Below are 23,963 nucleotides of genomic sequence, written 5' to 3' on the forward strand. Positions count from 1 at the left end.
TCATTCATGAACCTACACATTTGTAATTTTCATTTTATCTCATTTTATATTTGTTTTGTGTTGTATTATGACAATCCTAAAATAAAAATACTCTTGAACCCAAAGTGTAACCACGTGGTGTAATTCTTAATCATTTACCGGTATCTATTTGAAATATACTTCAAACAAATTAAGACATACACAAAGATTTGCTTGAGTTGATTGAATATTTGTTAGCCACAGAACTCATGGCAAACTTTTTGCAAGGTGGTTTAGTGACCGACTCACTAAAAATTCATAGGTCATGTGTGCTTTTCATTTTCATGTGATTGTTTTATATTTATGACTTGAAACACTTTTCTATACAACAATGTAGTCTAAGTATGATTTTACTACCGTAGTGATTGACGACCAACGTACCAACCAGTTTGTCGCCTCCGTGGGAATGGAATTCCGTGGTAACACGAGGAGTCCCTGCGTTGTCAGGGAGGGCGCGGCAACTGTGTATTAAAAATTATTTACTGTCATTTCATAATATAGCATCGGGTAGCATGACATGACATTACATGACATGACATAGCATAAATTTATAGGCAGAGTTTGAAGGGTTACATTAAAATGTTTTATCTTACAGTTACTTGTTAAAAAATATATATGGTAGTTTATAGTAACATTTAAGTGTACAATTAAGTGGATACATCTGGAATTGTCTGTCTTATGGGTCAAATTACATTTTATGGACAGATTTCTCAGTCTTTTTGGAGTCACTCAACTAATGATTAATTTGATAATCAATGAATCTATGGATTCATATGTTAATTTACATCCCTTTATTCAAAAACAAGACATTATTTCCAATTGAAAGTGTGGAAAAAATGGTTGAAAATGCACAAAAATGCATTAATATCAATGAATTACTTTTAATGGTTTGGTCCAAACATGCCAGAAAATCAGCAAAAAGTGTTGACCCTCGTTTTCCAAAATAAAAGCAGTTGTTTGCAAATGGCCGATTTTGGGTGGGGGAAAAAAAACACTCCAAGATAAACAGTCTGCTTTCATGGATGATTACAGAAATCAGAGATTTACTGTTGAGAGTATGAAATTCCAAGAAGGTGAAGAATTTTAAATTAAACAAGGTCTCAAAATAAATCGCTTATCAAAAATAATTATGAATTAATTTGAAAAAGCTGCAATTTGCAGTTGGGAAAAAAAATATTTTGGGCATTATTTGTCTATTTACAGTACCTGGGATGGATGGATGGATGGATGGATGGATGGACGGACGGACGGACGGACGGACGGACAGACAGACACAGATAGATAGATAACTTCATCTCATGGAGCAAATTAGATTTCATAAATCTTTATAACAATAACATCCATCCATCCATCCATCCATTTTCTTTCTAAGCTTTCTTCTTCCTGCTCCTCACAAGGGTCGCGGGGGGGTGCTGGAGCCTATCCCAGCTGACTTCGGACAGTACGATAACAATAAGTTTCAATTGATTCTTTACAAAACCCAACAACAATTAGAAAATGAGAATGATTTTTTATTTTATTTTTTTTAACATGCATGCAAACGCATGTAATTTGAAACAACAACAACAACAAAAGAATACAATAACAAAAACATAAATTCAACAGCCCCTTGACGTAATTACAATTGCGGCCGCAAGATGACGCCCCCTCCTCTTTCCCCCACACAACGTGTCGGCGCAACTGCAACTTTCTCCCAGCCTCTCGTGTTTCCTCTCTGTCCAAATGTTTGAGAGGGAAACGCTGCCTAATCCTCTTGCCAGTGTGTGTTCCTGCAAGCGCCGAGCGGGCTGATCCGAACCGACGCTGGGAAACTATCCTGTTGTTAAAAGGTTCCATCTACTGAGAGAGTCCCACGCTAAAGAAGACATGTCCTGCATGCGGGATATGGTGAGTGTAAAACTTGTTCATCTTTTTATATGCTTCTACATAAACTATCGCAATTGAGCGTGTGCACTGAGCAGGATGATGGAGGAACTTCACTATCAGTCTCAAACTTTACTAATTTGATGTATAACAGACCCATAGTCACTTCTATGGTGGCCCTCGTTGTGGTGTAAAATTGAGTGCTTTCAAACCTTTATTGAGCCAATTAAGGCACACATTTCACATTACACAAATGTCATGGCACGCCACCAGTCAAAAAATGTCAAAATATGCAGACTCAAATAATGATGATTGATGGAAAAGGGAGCATGTAATTGTTCTGTCTGTAGCCTCGATGAAAAAAGTAGTATACAATTCTCTGAACAGGTAAGAAAAATTAAAATAATTTACACAGTGATTGTAAATCATTGGTGTAATGTGTTGTAAAGTGTTTGCTGTGCACAGCTGTGAATGTTTGGGTTGAGCTCACATACACGCACACACACTAAGGTTTCTTTTGATGCTCTGGAGTTTGGGGACAAACTTGTGTGTCACCCACTCTATGTGTGTATGCGAGTGTGTGGGGGGAACTCAATGTTGGGGACTGCCAGGCTGTCGTCGTGGAAACCGGAGGCCGCAGGTGACCTCTGACCGGGAGGGCTCTTGGAGCGTAGCAGGAAGGGTCTTTTGAGCGAGGTGGGCTATGTGTGCGCGGGCTGACGCAAATGAAGGATCAGCTTGACAATAGAGGCACAATGGATGTTGTTTTGGAGAGCGTGTGGTATCGTCAAGCGTGGGTTATAGGTACTTTTACTGCACGTTCGGCTGTCACGTGAGGGGGGGGATTTGCAGTCTTGCTGCTCTTTAGCTCAATGAGTTACTGCAGTCGCAACAGTGAAATGACTGTAGTGGCTGTCATTTCACATATGTAGTGTTTTAGTCTTAAACCTCTTTAAAATAATGTATAGATTAGTCTACTACGATTGACTGGCATCCAGTTCAGCGTGTACCCCGCCTACTGCCCAAAGCCAGCTGAGTTAGGCTCCAGCACCCCCTGCGAACCTTGTGAGGAATAAGCGGTCAAGAAAATGGATGGATGGATGGATTAGTCAAATTATACTTGAGAAAAACCTAACTGGGTCCCATGTCGGATTATATTGTTATTTGATAAATAGTCCTTGTTGCAATACATTTCTGTCTGTTTGGTTTGTACAGGTGTTTTAATATGTCTGTAACATGCAATAGGCAATAAAAACATTTTACGTGAAGGCAGCATTTTATACGCTAAAAAGTAGGGGTGTTAAAAAAAAAATCGATTCGGCGATATATCGCGATACTACATCGCGCGATTCTCGAATCGATTCAATAATCGGCAGAATCGATTTTATTTTTTTTTTTATTTTTTTTATTTTTTATTTTTTTTAGGATTCACACCTTGAGCATGGATGAATGTTATATGAACGGAACATTAAGCCTTAATATTTTATTTTAATGCTGTTCAAACATGAAACAGATTACAACCTCTATAACACTGAAATTTCAGATAAATAAATAATACATTTTCATATAAATCTTACACTCTACAAGCTTACTGATTAGTATTTTCTAAATTTGAATGAAAAGAAATCGCAACAATCGACTTATAAATTCGTATCGGGATTAATCGGTATCGAATCGAATCGTGACCTGTGAATCGTGATACGAATCGAATCGTCAGGTACTAGGCAATTCACACCCCTACTAAAAAGTGTGGATGTGGAACACAGTTATTATGTAAATTAGTCCCACTATTATGTAACCGTGTCAGAGAACAACTTGCTCACAATTTCAGAATAAACAAACAAAAGTTGTACCGGCTTGTTTACACTTGTACTTAAGACCCAGATATGGAAATACAAACAATTAAAAACTATTTTGAGATTGGAATCTTCTTGACTATGGCTCCGGCTCCTTCCACCCAATGGTATGCTATGCTTCTACTGAACCGTGATACAAATATATAAAAAAAAACAGTTAGCCACTGTAAAATAAGCCTAAAATAAAATAAATAATAATACTCATGACATACGTAATGAATGTAATATATCTGATAAATTAGTAATTCCCCATATATTTATTTATTTATTCATTTATTTTAGAGAAGAGCAAGTATTTATCAGTTTTATCCACAGTTACTTGAGGCAAAAAAAATAAAAAATCTACATGGACCAAGTCCTCCTAGCCAGTAGTTGGCGCTACCCTGCAGGGGCTTAACACTTCGCCGAATCATCGTGCACCAGAAGAAAAGAAAGAGATTGTTTTTTTTGTTCACAATTATCTGTCACTGCGTTAAATGGAATTTCATGTATTATATCAGTCTGAAAAAAAATGGCATCGAACATCCCTAATGATTTTAAATATATATTCAATTCAATTCAATGAACATAGACGCTTAAAATTGAGTTAAAAGTAACCCAAATTGTGTAAGACAAGTAGGGCTAACCTAGTGCCGGGTCAAACAGGAACCGAGCCAATGCTAGGTTATTTATACACCTTTAAAGTTTCTGGGTGAAAAATTACCCAATGTTTGTTTTTGACTGATCCTTGGGTCAATTTGACCCAATTTTGGCAACCTAAAGGTGGGTCAGGTTTCGTTGTTTTGATACAAAATGAAATTGGGTCAGTTTGAACCAAGTAGCATGTCGGTCCAATTTTTGACCAAAAGTGGGTTCTTTTTGACCCTGCGGTTTTAAGAATGTACCCATTGCGTTGAGGATTTGCAGCATATTTAAGTATATATGGGCATTCTTACCTCACTGTGCGACGACGACTTTGCCCATTAGTGCACGCTTTTTCCTGCAAGACAGCTGATGCGACAGCAGCGACATCCTCATTCAGCTGTTAAGCATCCCAGGGGCTTGTGCGTGTGTTGCTGTTTTAAACAGCAGCAGCTGATGTAACACTGTCCTGCCAACTGCTGACCATTTGTTTCACACATACAAATCCCATATGGGATTATTTAAGTCTGTTGCAAGACATGTACGATATAAGCATTTTCTCTCTTCTTTGTCTAATTTCCAAGTAGCATGCATGTGCACGTCAGATCACTCATGCATGCTTTGGAGTCCAGCAGATGGTCCAATGGGAGTAATCAGTGGTCCCCACCTCTCGTTTCTGTCTCCACTTCCGCTTCTTTCAACTCTTTCTCTCAATGTTAGTCCTTAATCCTGAAGTTATCCTCATCTCATTGACTCTCTCTGAATGTAGAGCTTTTCACTACTTTGGCTGCGCTCGTCCTTTATTTGGACTGGTGTGATTAAAGAAAGGCACAGTGGGAGTACTTGGTTTTATGTGCAGGGTTCTACCACCGTTTGACATTTCGCTTTAGCCCATCCCGAGTGTCCGGTTATGGTTGGTTTTAGTTGTGGAAGATCAATTCATCGTTTTGTTGTTGCAAGTCTATTAAGATTGAGATGTTTGCTGCAGAACACACCTACGTTAATCATTATACCCAAACAGCAGGTGGTATCTTATAGCTAAAGAAGGATGTTGACACTCGTGCTCTAGTTTCTTGTCTAGGATGAAGACTGACAACCCAATTAATTAAGATTAGAGGACTTTTGCTATGGCGGCACGGGGGCCGAGTGGTTAGCACATCCGCCTCCCAGTTCTGAGGACTCCGGTTCGAGTCCAGGCTCCGGCCTTCCTGGGTGGAGTTTGCATGTTCTCCCCGTGCCCGCGTGGGTCTTCTCCGGGTACTCCGGTCTCCTCCCACATTCCAAAGACATGCATGGGAGGTTAATTGGGCGCTCCGAATTGTCCCTAGGTGTGCTTGTGAGTGTGGATGGTTGTTCGTCTCTGTGTGCCCTGCGATTGGTTGGCAACCAGTCCAGGGTGTCCCCCGCCTACTGCTCAGAGCCAGCTGAGATAGACGCCAGCACCCCCCAGCGACCCTTGTGAGGAATAAGCGGTTCAGAAAATGGATGGATGGATGGACTTTTGCTATTCAGGTAAGTGAAATTCAGCTTTTAGTATTATATAAAGGATAACATAACCTATAGTTTCACTAATAAAGCTTTCTAGTCATGAATATGTTCATTCATTCTTGTTGATTTTGAACATCAAGTGTCAGTGTCTTGGGTGCAGGCACTGTGTGAGTATTCATGTCTGGGTTTGGCACACTGAGGTGACCCAAATGCTCATTTCCATCAATCCGAAACTCTTACGGCGGCAGATGAAGCAGATATGAAGACGCAGCAAATTATTAAACAATGAAACAAAAGTGTTGTGGGATAGGCAGGACCCACTGACCTTCAGTGAGGGAGGGAAAAAGTCTGCAAGTGCAGAAGGGCGTACAGACCACTCACTGTGCTCTTTGTCCCCAAATGTCACCAACGTCAACGAAAACAGCTCATTGCGCTAACTCTGACAGCGCCTCACGCAGGGATCTATTGTCTTACTATCTATTGTGGTATTAACCAAAGTAAGCCACAGTCGTTTACCTCAATGCAGCCTTATCGTCTTTTTATTGGTCCCCTTTATCGCCATTAGAGGCGTGCCTGCATTCACGTGCCGCAATAGCGGCAATGGTCACACAGTTTTGTTTGGAGAAAAATTCAAGCAAGACAAATGTGACACATTTAGCCTAACACTGCGAATACAGCTGCTTTCATGAGGGGTTTATCTCAAACCTGCAGCATGTATGTGCTAGTTGAGGTCAGCTTTAGGTCAGGTGTCGCCATCCATCTTTGCTCAGTTTAGCTAATGGTGCAGGAATTGGTTCTAATAAATGAAACAACCTGTGCGTTTTTCATGCTCCTACCAATGAAGTCATTTACAGATGGACGTTTTCAATTTAAAGTATAAGTCAACCCTCCCAAAAAATTCTTGACAACAATATGGTCTATGCAGCCCCACTAGTCTAAATACAGTATTTTTGGTTAATGTTGCGTTAGTGGAATATGAGTTAAGAAGCAAAATGTAGCAGTTTTTATCAATATCAGAAGGCGGCCATTTTGCCACTTGCTGTCAACTGAAGATGACATCCTAGTTGCTCAGATAACAAACAATTACAGCTCAGCTTCAGAAAACAGGCAAGCTGTGATTGGTTATTGCCTGAGACCTGAGCTACTGTGATGTCATCTTTAATCGACAACAAGTGGAAAAATGGCTACCCCCTGAGATGGATTAAAACGGCTGTATTTTGCTTCATAACTCATATTAATCCGAATATCATGTTTAGACTAGTGAGGTCACATGTAACATAACATATTGTCGAGAAATGTTTAACGTTGACTTCACCTTTAAAACAAATCATTCTGTCTGTCGTATTTTTTAAAACTGTCAATTTGATCTGTACATGAGCAAAACGATTGAAGTCGATGAGCACAGCGGTGCCGGATTTACACCGGTCATGAAAAATAGGACCTTATCGGTTTCAAGTTTTATGTTTTTGGAAAGTACTATCAATTGAACCTGAACCCACACTGCTTGAACTAAAGTAGGGCCAGTATACCGCTACACCATCAGTGTATTACTTTACATACATCGTTTTGAACTTTGCCAATTTTTATCTTCCTGTGATTGCGAACTGACAAATGGGCTTAGCTCCAGCGGTTTTCGGACCTCGGCTAATGTTATTTCTCAAATGCCAGACAGCCTATCTGCTTCCTGTAACGTTATTGTCCAGGGGAGCTTAGACAGAGGAAATGAGTCTGGTCCAGACTGTCCTCTCATTCTGTGACAGGCCCAACAGGTACAGAATCTCTAAGCAGGCTCCAACATAGCCCGGTCTTTCGTTTCTTCAGCTATGGATCTCTGTAAACATTCTCATGTCAAGCCTGCTAGATGATAATCTCTGGAAGAAAGACTGTATGTGCCTCTGGGGTTAAAGAGACAATGATGATTCAGCCTATCATTGCAGGGGTCTTTTCATGTAGAGCTTTTTTTTTTTTTTAATCTTAAAAGGTGATATTCAACAGCACAATCAAACCCAGGAATGTGTTTAATAGCTTGCCAGTCTCAGCTTGGTGCTTTATTAAATAAGATTCCTGCATGCCCACCCATTGGTGCCATCTTTAAGAAGTCAGTCAACCATTGACTCTGCTGAGCCACACCAACTCAAAGAGAGGAAATACAGAAGTAGTTTCTCCGCAGATTTAGAGAACAATAGTTTGATTCATGTAACCTGATATAGCGCCGAACCCGTCCGGTAGCCCATCTGACAATCTGACTATTGTTCATGCTGGGCTCACCACTTCTTGTATTTTCCCTCATCCCTCTTTGTGTCAGCCTTTCAGTCCAAGTCGGGTCCTTTATTGGAGAGTAAACATGCATGTTGCTTTGGTGCGTTTTTTCCGATGAGGCTGCGTGTGTCAATGTTGGCTCTGGACCATCCGACTCCAAATGCGGATCCACATGCAGGCCTTTTGTCTGCGGGAGAACAGGCAGAACAAGTCCGACCACACGGATCCCTAAAGTGAGTGCGCGGTGCACAAAGAGAGCAGGTGGAGAGCTGGAAAGTACCAGGTATTCAATAAAAGCCATATTAGGTTAACTTACTGTAAGTTCGGGGAAAAAAACACTGCTTGGCCCTCAAGCGCCACTTAAAAATAGCTTAGCTTCTGTTTTCAAACCATGCAGTCATCCTACAAGGGACTGTTTCGGACTATGCAGCTCCCTCCCTCACATCAGACTGACAAACAGGAAGTCCTGTGACCTGATTATCAGTTGGAGAAACGGAGCATAAGATAAGTCACCGATTCAACTGGACAAACAGGTAACGTGATTTATTTTCAGGATTTTCGTATCACGGAGAGATGAAACGTTGGCGCCACTCAAGACTTCAAGGCCACATGATTGTTTTGCTCGTTTTATTCAAGCTAATCCAATATTAAATTGTTACTAATTACCGGTAATAAGGAACTGCTGACTTAATTACATGCAACTTAATTAAAGTTCAAATTAAATTCTGCAAAAACTTACTGTGATGCTGATTTAATATATGGACATTTTTTACATTCTGTATTTTTCAGTCTATTAAAATACAATGCATTTAATTACTGTATTGTTAAGTTTAATTCTAATTACAATTATGCTCAAAATGGAACTGATTAACAGATGTTTACAATTATAGTTAGTTAATTGGGTCAATACTAAGGGTGTCTCGATCCCGATCACGTGATCGGAAATCTTTTTCAATCAACTTTTCAGCTGATAGTAATTGAGCGTAAAATATCACATTTTTAACATTTTCTTTTCTTTTCTTTTTTTTTAGATTTTTTATTTTTTTTTGCTACAAAGCAACAAAATAATCCAGAGGTACACAGATATTGTCAAAAGTAAACAATATATGCGTATAAGTTTTATACTATGCAACATCGCAACACAGCCAATGGGGGAAGATTCTGGTAGTTGTCGCGGGAAGCTAACGTGAAGCTAGCTTCATGTAACAATGATAATGTCTGCAGTATAGTAATATTTTAATTTGGAAATGCACAGTATCCCATCAGGACATAAAATCAGGTGACCTGTACATGAGTGCAAAAAAAAAATGTGATCAGAACATCCCTATAGTCAAAACTTACATTCAATAGGTTGACCTTTTATTGTGTTTAGTATTGCGGACTCATTCAAGGCTTCAACTGTGAACGTGTGCATGTAGTTTACCCTGCTTATGGAAGCATTTGACATGCCAGTGAGATGAGCACAGTGAAAGTTCACAGCGCGACTCACCTAATTAGCCACAGAGAATGCTCACTTTTTTTTCTTTTTTTTTTTTGTAGTTTAGCTGAATTGGAATGAGCAAACTTTGACTTTCAAGTCATTACTTGCGGGGGAGATGATGTCACATTGATCATCCTCCCCACTGATTTGGTGCTAATTAACATGTGATGGCTGATTATCCCCAAAGTGGAACCACATGGTGCTTTGAAAAAACATCTCGGATTATCTGTGCTTGCTGACCCATGCAGTGATATGCCTTTATTTACATTCTTTTTTTTTCTTTTTTTTTAGAATTTTTAGATGTCTTTTCGACCCAAGGTGCGTCCATCATTAGGTTGCTTTTGTTGTTTGTAACAGTGGTTCCATTCGTGTTTCCATAATGGTGCAGTCTCACGCTCACTGTACTGTTGTCATTAGAAACAGTGCGAGGAACTTGTTTCCACAAACAAATGGTCACAAAAGCAGAGTTTAAAAAAAAAAAGTGCTGATAATCAGCATGTGTCAGCATCAAAGTGTGCAACCTGATAATTTAGTGCTTTGTCAAAAAATCTGAAAAGCATTGCTTGGCACTGAGTGTGACTCACCACCAGTGACTGCTGTCCACTCTGTGAACCACGGCCTCATGTGTAATCTTGTGGATGCACATTCACTGCAGCTGTAGACTAAGCAGACCTGGAACTGGTGTGGGTCGATGTGGGAACCGAGCGCGATTTGTGTTGCCGTAATTACAAAAGGGTAACTCCTACGTGGAACCGCTCCGGGAAACAAAGAAGCTTCACAAAAGAGAAAGAAAACACTCCCCACTCTCTCTCTCGAATGAATTTAATAAGAAACTCGCTCTCCTGTGCTTGTGTCAAATCAGCTCATCCGAACCACAAACACACAGTATGATTAGTTAACCAAATGACCAGTGATTAGATGTCTGTTTATTAGGCTACCCATGTGTGGTTCTCATGGGTTTGCTATTTTTGAGGTCAGTCTAACTGACCCATCACACAATCCTCCACTTCAGTGGTAATGGCGATGTTTGGATTACATGAAAGGCACATTAATAATTAGCCAGGCAGAAATGTGAAGAATGTGCATTTCGTTCCTAGTATCGTTCTCTCAGTTCACATTCTTCCCTAGTCTGAACTGTTGCTTATTTTAAAGAGGAAGTCAACCTTAAACATTTCTTGATAATAAATGTGATATGTGACCTCACTAGTATAAATATGACATTCACATATTACGTATGGAGTTATGAAGTAAAATCCAGCCATTTTCATTCATCTCAAGGGCGGCCATTTTGCCACTTACTGTCGATTGAAGATGACATCAGAGTTGCTTAGTGCTCAGGCAACGACCAATCACAGCTAACCTGTTTTCTGAAGCTGAGCTGTGCTCAACTAGGATATCATTTTTACTCAAGAAGTGGCAAAATGGATAAAAACAGCGTAATTTTGCGGCTTAACTCATATTCCGCTAACGCAATATTAACCAGAATACCCTATTTAGACTAGTGTGAAAGAATATATTATTGTTAACATATTTTGGGGGGTGATTGACTTTTCCTTTAACAAGTTACAACCTGAGCATGAACACATACCGGCCTCACGATGTGGTCAGCTAATATCAGGCAAAATGTTAGGTTTTTGTGACATGATGGGATATCAGACACTAATTTCCCCCAAAAAATGTCATAGTTTATTTTTATTATTATTATTATTATTATTATAAGAAATCCTATTAACAAAACTTCCTTGATGTTCAAAAAAAGAAGACATTTGTATACAATGAATGGCAACGGAAAATCTGTCCTTTGGGTTTTGTCTTGTTTTGGAAAATTGCTCTTCAACTACACATTGAAAATAGTATAAAGATTTGAGACCAAATTGTGTTGAGTTAAGCCATTAATATTAATGTTATTGTTGTTATTTATATAACATTGCTCGTGTTACTACTCCTATTAGCAGTAGTAATTAGTAGTAGTAAATAAATCTGGGATTCAAATATTGATGTTGTGTTTGTAGACACTTGTGGGAAATGTGTCATATAAAAGTTATATATTTGGTGTAGTGGTTCGCCCATCTGCCTCACAGCTGGGAGGTTCTGGAAAGATTCCCATGTGTAGTTTGGGTTTCTCCATGTGCTGTTTAATTGAAGCCTCTCAACTGCCCATTTGTGTGAACGTGCGTATGAATGCTTATTTGTCTATTGATGCCCCGAGACTGATTGCGGACCAATCGAGGGTGTACTTTGCCTCTGGTCCAAAGTTGATGGATGGCGAAATGCTTTGTTTTCACCACTTAGGCTGATTACTGTGGCCCACGTGTGCATGTGGTTGCAAAGCAAACAGACGCCAACCCCGAGGTCAGGTACTTATCCTTATTCTCCTAAAGCTAATCTTACACATATGCATACACAAACACACCACAGGGGGATCAACACTCATTATTTGAAATTGCACCAAAGTCAGGCATAATACAATTTATCCTCTCCCTGCTGAAAAACAAACAAGAGTGCACGTGGATACGCGTGCATGTCCTGCCTACACTGTCCCTCGGGGGACATGATTTTACACCAAAATCGTCTTATGTAACTTGTGTCAGATACAGATCAATATGCAGCAGCACCATTTTAACCAGCAGTAACCCTAACCCTACATGACAACTATAGCCGATAATTGAATTCTGTTTAAAAATAAATAAATAAAAAATACAGTAACTCGCAGAGGTCAATGTGTGTTCAACTACTGAGAGCAAAAACATCTCAGCTGAAGGATCGATGGCTAACATGAATATCAGACTAAAGGGACTACTAAATAGTGATAGTCGGATAACATACATTAAAACTGTGCTAATCTTCTTAGCATTTTAAGCTTTTTAAATCCTACATGTTCTCGGATTTCGATGAGTAGCCCACTTTGTGGTGTTGGTTGATGCAGCACTGCTATCAAACACACAATTCTGCTTTTTGCCTTTGTAATCTTTGAAGTTATAATTTCCCTGTGTCCATTTTGTTGTTTTGTTCATGAGGGTTTTTTGTTTCAACATGTTCTTGTGAGCCCGGTCCGTTTGTGTCAACCTACCGGCTCTCTCCAGCCAATCGTGTCTTGTCCAGGTCGTCATATTGTCAGTCATCATGTTTTTAGTTCCCTGCTTTCTGTCAGCGTGTGTCTCTTCGATTTTTTTTCCTTAGTATTAGTCACGTTTCCCAATGCTTTTTTTTTCAATGGACTAATTGGGGGAATAGTTTGTTCTCAGCTATAGAGCTAGTTACATCAAAGTACTTTTTCATGGCCTAGAAACACCCAATACAGTAAAAAAAAAAAAAAAAAATCATGGCCTAAAAATGACCAGTGAAGTACAAAATTACTGTAAATAAAAAAAGGTCATTCAAATTTAATTTAATTGTTGTCTGTGCTTCGGTGAGGAAAATGGCGCACATCTAGTCGCGTTCATGAGCCACGATGTTAGCGCTTCGTTTTTTTTTTCCCACCTCCTTTATGATTAGATGCCATAATTAAGGGCTACAAAAAAACAATTGTGTACTGTACCATATCGATAGACATGTACTCTGTACTCTACTGGCTCTAGTAAAAACAACAACCATATGAATAGGTCGCTAACCCGTGCTCCTTTTTAGTTGTTTTTCCTTCAGTGATGCTAAACTAACATCCTAGTTTCTAGTTTCCTAGTTTTGTGTTTTAAAAAAGGGCAATTGACCTCATTAAGGGCCTTCAAGCAAAATCCTCACGCTGTGAAAGCAAAGCAAGTGTGACTATCTGCTGATTTGATCACATTCTTCCTGTCAACACTTGTCACAAGCAGCAGAATGAAGTGCACTGCATGCCTCGAAGAGAGCAATCATCTTCTACGTGAGGCCACAGAGGGCTCCACGAACGAGTGTTGCATGCACACAAACGTCACCATCGGGCAGGGCTGACGAAGATTGCTCAGCTGCAGCCTCTAATTGTTAGCTAGTTATTCATTATGTATGAGAGACTCAAACAAACCCTGAGGCTACTCATAGAAGACTTAAGAAAAAGAAAGACTGTGAAATGTTTGTTCTCCGCATCTGAGGGCAATTTCTATGTCACGTCCTATGTGTGAAATATGACATGACACAAGCTACACACGTACATGGAACTGCGGCGAGGGATGCCTGTGGCCAAACCGAGCCAATGTCATTCTCGTCTCGGGAGCAAGCAGACGCAATTTGGCACTTGTGGTCCACTATCGTTGCAAAACACAGAGGACGACAAGCTGCTTTACTGGGAGGCTCAGTGACTCAGTGGCGGTCAAGAGTGGTGGCGTTAAAGCTCAAGTGTTCTCGCTCACACTGTCTTCATTGATGGCGTCTGAGCCACTACGGGGTCAAGCGGGTCGTATTTGTTCATTGCTGCAGAGAAAAGCTGCTATTGAGCACACGGAGTGGAGACGCCAGACACAAAATAGGGCAGTGGGTATTTTTAGGGACCTGGCAACTACAGTGGTGTTTTCATATGAGGAAAAAAAAAAAAAAATGGAGGGACCCCATCCATATAAGTAGGCTGTAACATTTCCAAATATTTCTTCCAATAGCATGTTTTTAGTAACTAGAAAAACTATTCATCATTAAAATGCTCCAATTTATTTATCAATTTATTTATTGATTGATTTATTTATCGGGGGGTTTTAAGGCATGGAATGGTCAATGTGAGGGAAAATAGAGTAACAAAAGGGCTGAAAAACCATAAACCAAAGAGTGTTGCTAGATAACAAACGTATGGAATGTTAAGGAGGGACCAGCAGAGAAAATCCCTTTTTAGGTCTTTAGATTCCATCCAAATTGGAGATGAAAACAAGCCGTCCATTATTTTCCAAAGGCCTAATATCAACCAATATTATAGCCCTAGTTCTGAAATATAGCTAGATAGCTATATTAGCTAAATATAGCTAGCTAGATAGATAGATAGATAGATAAATAGATAAACGAACTTGTGTTAAATCTCACTATATCACTGCAGTTAGTGGAACAAATTGAGGCCAAGTCCAGCCTTCACTGAGCTCATGTGATGTAATCAAGTGTGCGCTATGTGGGAGGTTGAGATGGAACCTGCTAAGTTACCCCACAAATGTAAACACACTTTGATATGAGGCAAGGGAGGCAATCTCCGTGGGGGTAGAAGATCCGGAGCTCTGGAGGTTTTTTTTTTTTTTTTTGCAAGCCTATGTTGAGTGACCCGCACGCAGTGTAAGTGAAGCGTCCGTGGGAGTGAGCGTTCGGCGCATCAAAAAACCGACAAGTCCAAACCCGCGTTCTGTGAAGTATCTTTGGAATTTTCCTTCCACTGTGCGTGTTGTCGTGGTGCTGTTGACTGAACCGAGTGTCTCTGAGCGTCTGAAATGTCCTCTCTTCACACTTAAGTGTCAGACGTCTTTCTGCTATTTTAGGAGGGAGTTTGTCCTTGAGAGCCTCCACTTGAAAGCTGAAGGTTTTTTTTTGTTGTCTTTGTGGTTGTTGTAGATGTGGCAGATGTGTGGGTTATACAAAAATGAGAAACCAACATTTCCATAGGGGAAACGAGAGACAAAACAGTAGTATGTGCTTTTGTAAATAAACACTTGCTGTGTAATGAGAAGCTTGTCCATTGTAAGATCCAGAATGCTTCACAACAAGGCGTGAACAATTAATCAAATTCAAATTGAGATCATGATGTGATAGAATGAAATTTCCTAGGGGTGGGGGGTATTCTTGATTTTGATCATCCATTAGCAAGAAGCATCCATCAAGAGCAAAGCCCTTGAGGGTGAAGGGTAGGAGGACCTTGACTAGTCAGGTCTAGCTTGCTGCTGCAAATTTTGCCGCGTCTCCGCCTGGTTCGTTTAGGCCAATAAACTGAAGGTGAAATGATGGAAAACAAAGTGGATGTGAGTTGTCTCGAGTCCACCAAAGATTGTGTAGGTCACTCTCACCCCCGCAGCTCAGCTTCCTGTTGAGCATCGATTAGCTTGCGGTGCGTTTGGCTTCATACTTCCCACGAACCCAGTGGAATTTTCTACCTAAAGATTTAATAGTGTCAGAACAATGATTTAAACTTTGTAAGTCACATCTTCTCTCTCTAATTGGTTGTTTTTTTCTCTGATACTTTAGTGTAAAGTTTTACATGGTGGTTACATGAATAAAAACATAATCAGTTTTAGTCTGAGCCTGCCTAAGTGGCCCGAGAAAAGTAGCTCGAAGTTGCTAAAGTGCTCCTCTTCTTGCTCACTATTTGAACAATTTGCATAATGGCTCAATCTGCGGCAGTGTAAAGCACTTCATGATGTATTCGATGTCAGACATGTCAATGCATATACAGAATGTTTGGAAGGTGAGAATCGAGAAGCGGGCAGTACGGGGGCTCAAGTATGTGATTTTACAATTAGGATCTTGCCAAATTATACTAGCCATTATATGATATCACAAACCTTCAGATGATATCATAGATACGTTTTTTTAAATGCCAGCATTTATGGCTTTTCTAACATTTTATGGCTTAGGAGTTGCTTAAATCAATAGACAACTTTAATGAGGTCATCTTAAAGGACGTTAAGTGCAGGATGGGACCAAGGTTAATGATTTATGAACATGTCCAATTACATTTTCTGGACAGTTGCCAGTTTGGAAATAAAAATGTACTCATTAAATGAGTCTTGGATGGATGGATGGATGGATCAATCGATTCTACCATTTTAACTTAATGAGAGTTAATTGCATACTACACTGAGCATCCATTTTGTCAATGGTAGATAGTCACGTGACGTGACTTTGTTGGGACGCAGGACACCAGATTGAATTGTCCATGTGGTTCAGCAAAAGATCTTAACCCCCCTGAGCTCTGCAGTTGTATCCGAGTTACGCAACAGGCTTACGATTTGACATATGCTGCCCGACCTCCGGATAAACATCAGCCTCATATGCCGCATGTTACTTGCTGCAGGGACGGCCAGACGCGAGACTTCTAATGGGTTAAACCACTTCTGAAACAACTGCGAGGACACAGTGTGTATTTTTGAATAGCTGTAGGGTGTTTGTTATTTTCGCAAAAAAGTGTAAATTTACATGCAGTGTTGTCTGACGGGCTTACGCGTGCCCATGCGTGTGCGTGTTTAGCTCATACTGAGTTCTGAGACAGCTGCTTGTACACACATGAGGAGCACAGCTGATGACATCCACTCAGGGTAATAACAGGGGAAAGGTGGGGTGGAGAAAAAGGGAGGGAGGGCAAATAAACTAAAGTGAGCATGTAACATTTAAAATGTCAGGATGAGAAGTGTAAATCTTTTCACATTCATCTCATGAGGCATGTTTTTCTTTTCCCTTTGCAGAGCACCTTTCCTCCCTTGTGAGACGCATAACCAATGGCAGCCTCGGTCCAGACGCTTCCTCGTCCTAGTAAAACCTTCCAAAGCTCATTCCCGGCATCGTCCTTTTCACCCCGCTGCAACATGGGAAGTGTAGGCAGTCTGGTGGAGAGGCCCGACGTCTCTCCCACTAAAGTCAACAAGGCCGTTCCCCAGGTGAGACCCAAACCGACAAACGGGCTCCTGAAGAAAGGCTTCACCCAGAGGGAGCTCCTCAACTACCTCAACATTACCAGGTTGGTGATGCCAGTAGGAGAAATATGCCGTCATGGTACATTCCCAAGCTGTTGTCACATTCCACGGTTGATGTATTGTCTTCCCAAACAGAAAAGAGCCCAAAGCAAACCAGAGCAGTGGCTCCAAGAAGGACATCATGGCCTCGATTGGTGGGCGTAAGGAAGAAGAGCTGTATGCCAAGGTCTTCCACAAAGATGGCACAGAGATTGATTTGACCAAAAACTCACTGCCAAGTGGGGGAAAGTATGAAAAGGTAAATGTTTATATTTTGAGTGCACACTAATTACTACCATTTTTTATTACACTCAGTTGAAAAAAATAGGATCAAAAAGGGATTGACACAACTTTGTCTTATTTAACCCACATACTTTTTTTTTTTTCTTTCTTTTTTTTTTACAACCAGACAAGACTTAACATAATTTTTGACCCAACGCTTTGCATTTATTTCATCCAAAAAGTTGGGTCAAAGGAATAACCCAGAGAACCATTTTTTTCCCCCACAACCAGACAAAACTTAACCAAACTTTTTGGGTTATTTATTTATTTGTGCCTTATTTAATCCATAACAAATTTTTCCACAACCAGCCAGAAAAGATTTAACACAATTTTTGACCCAACGGTTTGAGTTATTTATTTCCCAGAATAACCCAAAGAACCAATTTTTTCCCCACAACCAGACAAAACTTAACCCAATTTATTTATTTATTTATGCCTTATTTAATGTATAACATTTTTTTTTCCCATAACCAGCCAGAAAAGACTTAACCCAATTTTTGATCCAACGTTTTGGGTTATTTATTTAACCCAGAACATTGGGTCACAGAGTAACCCATAGAACAACCTTTTTTTTTTCCAAAACCTGGCAAGACTTAACCAAATTTTGACCCCTCTTTGCTGTTAAAAAAAAATAACCCAATTTAGGGTCAGAAAGGGTATGACCGTTTTTACAGAATGTACAAGGGTAAAAATTCAATTCAATTCAAATTCAAAAACACTTTATTTGTCCCCGAGGGGCAATTCAATTGCATAATAAGTCAACTGATGCATAATTAAAAGTATAATAAGATAACTTGCACTTAGGCCAGAGATGGACAAAGTCTGGCAGAACAGCATGTGGGTTAAAAACAACCAAATTGTGAGTCAAAAAGGGACAAACTGTCTCTTGGGTCAATTGGACCCAACGTTTTGGGTTTATTCATTTGACACAATGTGTATATATTGGCAAAGGGGCACAGTGTGGGATCGAAACCCTTATTGATTAAATGACTTGATTAGAAACAGTGTCTCTTTACTTCTGTCCTGTCTATATAATAGCAGAAAAGTTATTGAAGCTTAATGCGGATAGAACCCCATACGTACATTTAGATACAGCCGAAGAATACATTAATAACTTCCAGGCAGCCATGTGGGTGTTTTATATTGACATACAGCCAGTGGCTAGCTGCCAAGGTTGTGCTAAATGGATCAGTATCATATTTATACAGCTCTGGACGCATCCTTCAACACCTCCGCAGCATGTCAGCAGTCAATCAACCGTTGATTCCAGTTCACAGTCGTGCGCTAGTATTCTGACGCTCGCTGAGCTTGGATTCATTGCCTGCAATAAAATCGAGCTAATTGGCGTTGAGTCAGTTGATGCGGAGAAGTCTCAAGGAAAAATATTCTAGATTTGTTTCCTTTTTAAAGTGGTTTCCAGAAGTCTCTTGAATCTTCTTGTTTCGCCCCAGCCTCGCTTTAGGTCATCTGCCTTCAAACCAGTCACTCCCAAAAACTTCAGTTCCATGCAGAACCTGTATCCGTCTTCCAAATCAGAGGACGCGGACCACGGCATATCTAATGGGCTGCACAGGGCCTACGCCCATGTCTCGAAAACGGTCTCCAGCTCATCTTCCTCATCCTCACCCTCTCGTCATGGAGGCTCCACCACGGGTAACAAGGTACGCCTCATCATTCACAAAACTTTCACCTGATCTCAGTTCAGCTGAAGAAAATGTTTTCATTTTGCTTAAGTCAGACTACAAACAAGAACTAGAATGGTTCTGAGTTGAATGGTAAAGTTGAACCATTTACAAACATTGTGTTAGCTTGTTTATCCGTAAACATCACTACTATCATCTCGCAACAATAGAAACCATCTACACTCCTCAAAAACGCAATATAACAGCACACAACTTTGCCACATATGCCATCTGGAGCACTTCATAATCATTTTTTAATTAACTGACAACATGACAAACATTTTTAAAATGATGAAATAACCCATACTTACCAGAAATATCGATTTTTAAATTATTAATCTTGCGCAGATCGCTAAATACAGGTTTTGCTAGTCCAAGATGGCTGTAACAAACTTTTGCCTTGATAAACCAATCAGAAGACAGAAAAATGCTGACCAGTTTGTGGGCTGACATCTGATTGGTCAAAGAGTCTGAGGCTGGAGGCTGTGGGCAGACTTCAATGACATGGCAACACATCACTGCTTAAATCTGATTGGACAAATAAAACTTGGCACCAAACTACATGAACTAGAAGCAATGCAGCCAACAGAAACACTATGAAATTCAGAGAATAAACTGTGGGGAATAAATTAATACAATTTCATGGAACAAATATTTAAATTTAAGTTTCATGCTTGAGCCATTGCTATTGCTGTGTAGGCTCAATCCTCCATGCGCGGCCCGAGCCAGGAGGATGACAACCTGTCGGACTCGGGTCACAACTCCATGACCAGCCTGCCGCCATATCGGCCCCCTTTTCGCCCAAACTTGTCTCAAATCAGGTCCGTGTCAATGCCCAGTCTCCAATAAAGTGTTCCGTTTTCTTAATAACAACATTTTAATGGCATTTATAGTGCATCTATGGGCCACATCAACACTATTGGCTCCCTGGACCGCACCCCTCTGGCCGCCAAAGCTGTCGGTTCAGGAGGCGGGCCCATAGGGGAAATGGCGTGTCGCAGCATGGCAACGCTCAGCCGCCTGGTGCCGTATGGAGGGGAGGCTCCGCCTCCTTATGACTGGACGCTCTCCATGTCTGTAGAGGAAGTGGTGAGTACGATAATTGGAGTTAGTTCAGATGTATAGTAGTTTCAGTTTTTCATTTTTCTAAAAACATTTTTGTTTTTATTTTATTTCCTTAACTATAATAACCTTGGTCCAACGTTGATAACATGACCCCTCCAAGGTGCGGGATCTAGAGGAACGGCTGGTGGAGAAAGAACACGAGCTGAAGCAGATGAGACGAAACCTGGACGAGAGCGAGGGCGCCATCGCTCAGGTGAATCTCACGAAGGGTCCGTCTTGTTTGAGGCCTGCGCCTCACGTGCTCCCTGCCGCGTAGGTGTTTGAAGGCAAACAGCGTCTGTGGGAGAAGGAGGTGGAGGAACTGAAGCGCCTCTACGCCGCCAAGCTGCGACAGGTTTCCCAGCACGCCCAGCGATCCCAGCGCAGTTTCCAGCTGCAGCTCCACAAGGCCCAGCAGGAGAAGAACCGACTGCAAGATGAGATTGAGGGTCTAAAAACAAGCCAGGAGGGCGGAACCAAGGAGAAGCCGACTAGTCCCACCCTGGAGGAGACACAGTGGGAGGTGAGCGACACTTTATGACCGGCACTCAGCGAACTCTACCTCATTGATGCCTTTCGTGCCTCGAAGGTTTGCCAAAAGTCCGGCGAGATCTCCTTGCTGAAGCAGCAGTTTCGAGACTCTCAGGCCGAGGTGACCCACAAGCTGAGCGAGATCTTCCAGCTGAAGACGCAGCTCAGGGAGACCCGCCTGGAGCTGCGCAACAGGGACAGCCAGGTGGATGCGCTGAAGCTGATCCTGCACAGTTCCCAGCAGCACAGACGACCCTCTCACAGCACCAGCGACCACGGGAAGGGGGACGAAAGCGCAACAGGTAGCGTTTGGGGAACAGTTAATTAAACACACTTGAATAGCTCAAAATTTTGTCTGGGAAATTGACATGATTATTTTAAAGGAATGAGCCAAGTCACCTACTTTACATTTGAAAACCAGAATAAAAGTACACATTTCACTGAGCAACTCCAACTTAAATATTGAAAGAATCAAGCCACGCCCAACCCTGTGTGACAAAATAAAGGAACACATCAGGTCAAGTGATAACATCAAGGACCCAAACAGTCACAAGAGATGATTTCATCTCGATTTACTCAGTCTTAAATCTGGCCCTGTGTAGTTGAAGGCAACGCTATTAATCTGTTGTATAAATGGCAACAGGTGAGTATTTTACCTTCATACCTTATTTTACCTTCTGCCATCTAGTGGAAGAGCGTTTGCTTGTTCTGTGTGTCACTATATGTCACTGGCATAGATGGATGAACAAATATATTACAATAACCACCCTCCATGGCGCCTTTGTGCATTTTTTTTTTCACAGTTAATAATTATTTTGGTCTAATTAGTGTTATATCAGCTGCAATTGGCTGGGAACCAGTTCAGGGTGTACCCCGCCTACTGTCCAAAGCCAGCTGGGATAGGCTCCAGCACCCCCCACGACCCTTGTGAGGAAGAAGCGGTCAAGAAAATGGATGGATGGATGGTGTTATATCAGGTGTAATTCCACTTTCGACCACTAGAGGGTGCACACTTGGTGGTGCTAATTTGAAAGAAGAAGAATGAAACAAGACTACTGTATTTCAGGCAAATGTAGTTTTTTGTTGAAAACTACATATTTTAGTGCTTTCATGTATCATACATGTTGATATTATTTTAACCTTAAAAAATTAAGTGCCTTTAGTGCTATGAAAACATGCCTATAAATTATTTAAATTGGCTATTTCTATATTGTGAATTTTGCTTATTGCACGGGTACACTGAAACTAAAACAGGTGAGCTGTGTTTGGTCATTACTGAGCAATTACGATGCCATTTTTGGTCAATAGCAAGTGGCAAAATGGCCGCCCACTGAGATGGATTAAAAACAAGTTGATTTTGCTGCTTAATTCATATTCAACAAACATAATATTAATCAAAATATTGTGGTTATTGTATAGAATAGTGAATCAGCATAGTACATATTATTGTAACTATAGCTTGCTTTGTTGTGCTTTGTGTGTAACTAATAACATTGTAATTTCAAGTTTTGGGTCAAAAAACACAAATTGGGTTTTTTAATGTCGAGGGGCCACTTAGGTGCCTAGTCCAATGTTAAATTGATTCAAATGCATGTCTCAGTACTTGTGTCTATATAATGTCTGTTAGACATAACGATGGTCATAAATCACTTGGTTATTTTGAGTACCCCAAAAAAACGAGGTAATGACCTCATTATAGTGTAAGCAGGTCATCCGCAGACGGCTCTGCTGGCCCGCCGATGAAGCACGTGACCATCTTTTTGCTCGTAGGAAGTTGCGCGGGCCCGACCGAGGAGCGACTGCGCGCCGAGCTGCTCCTGGAGCGACGCCAGAGCGAGGCCCAGGCCGCGGCTTTCGAGGAGGAGAGGCGGACGTGGCAGACGGAGAAGGACAAGGTCATCCGCTACCAGAAGGAGCTGCAGGCCAGCTATTTGGAGATGTACCGCCGCAACGCCGTGCTGGAGAGGGAGCTGCGCCAGCTGAGAGCCGGCCGAGAGCAAGGAGGGGGGAGCGGAGACGAGAGTTCGGAAAGAGAAGAAGAGCTGAAGGTGGACAAAGAAGAGGACGGTTCATCCTCGGGTTTGCCGTGGATTGACAGGATCGAATCCTCTGAGATTTGAACGGGGAGGACAAGGCGGGCTGGGACCAAAAGTTTTAAAAACTTTTACATTTAAGATGACAATAGTGCGGCCAACCATGATTGTACATCATTTTAGACACCTGTCATTGGAATTCATGCATTATCCACTGTGAAATTAAGAAAATTGTGTTAGAATATAGTCGTTTTGGCATAATTCTGTTCCATATATTCTTTGGCAGAGGAAAAAATATATAAATATTTCTATTTTCAAATCGCATCCGTCCTAAACCAACAGAAGACACAAGCACATCCTACATGATATGTACAGTAGACGTATTCCTCAATGTGAATCTGTACATAAACAAATGATTATGGTGTGGAATGTTGTTGTTATTCTACTGTTGCTGTACAGCTTTGACAATAACCAAAGGATTCAGAAGGGATTTAGTTGTAAGCTTTTCCGGATTCAGGGAGAAAAGCTGCATGCGGCGGTTTGGTATCAACAAGGACTCATGTTTGTTGCCAACATTTAACGCAATTTTTGTGAAAATTGCCCCTTAAGAAAATGGCAATGTTACAAGAATATTGTAGTTGTCAGTTTCCTGATAGATTGATATATTTTGTAAATAACTCGGCTGGCCTTCACTGTACCTCAAGCACACTCGGGCTGAACGATTTTGAAAAATAATTTGTGATTAAACCCAAGACACCCAAGTTCCTCTTCCCATGTATATTTTTTAACAGAGACAAGCAATAAATTAAACTGTGTTGTAGGGGTGTCCAAATTATGACACGGGGCCATTTGTGGCCCGCGACGTAGCCGAAAAATGACAATTGCTACTAATACATTTTTTATGTACTGTTGAGCTTTTCTAAATATGCAAAGATAAAAATTAACTATTAAATAATAGTTCATCTGACCATTAGTGTGGATTTTAAACATATAAGGGCCAAAACATGCCTAGTGAAAATTAAACTGCACTAAAACACTAGCCACCAGGGGGTGCTAGAACTGCACAAATGGAAATCAACCTGACTTTTTTTTTTTTTTTTAACAGATGTGCTGCTTGTAATATTGTGACATGACGACGACGATAT

The 23,963-nt window shown here is 40.9% G+C and overlaps 1 protein-coding gene and 1 long non-coding RNA gene across 2 annotated transcripts; one reads left to right on the forward strand and one right to left on the reverse strand.

Moving 5' to 3' along the window:
• Positions 1-1,662: 1,662 nt before the first annotated feature.
• Positions 1,663-23,579, forward strand: n4bp3 (NEDD4 binding protein 3). Its single transcript, XM_077532469.1, has 10 exons — positions 1,663-1,905; positions 16,920-17,191; positions 17,283-17,445; positions 18,920-19,129; positions 19,850-19,971; positions 20,044-20,239; positions 20,376-20,468; positions 20,532-20,777; positions 20,844-21,087; positions 22,556-23,579. The coding sequence occupies exons 2-10, from the start codon at positions 16,953-16,955 to the stop codon at positions 22,903-22,905; spliced, it is 1,863 nt and encodes a 620-aa protein (XP_077388595.1). The 5' UTR covers positions 1,663-1,905; positions 16,920-16,952; the 3' UTR covers positions 22,906-23,579.
• LOC144026009 (uncharacterized) lies at positions 19,146-21,722 on the reverse strand. Its single transcript, XR_013285022.1, has 3 exons — positions 20,837-21,722; positions 20,342-20,756; positions 19,146-20,225 (listed from the first exon to the last, which is right to left on the reverse strand). It is a non-coding gene; the product is annotated as an uncharacterized LOC144026009 (long non-coding RNA).
• Positions 23,580-23,963: the final 384 nt, after the last annotated feature.

Source organism: Festucalex cinctus, chromosome 9 (assembly GCF_051991245.1).
Source record: "Festucalex cinctus isolate MCC-2025b chromosome 9, RoL_Fcin_1.0, whole genome shotgun sequence".
NCBI classification, from domain to species: domain Eukaryota; kingdom Metazoa; phylum Chordata; class Actinopteri; order Syngnathiformes; family Syngnathidae; genus Festucalex; species Festucalex cinctus.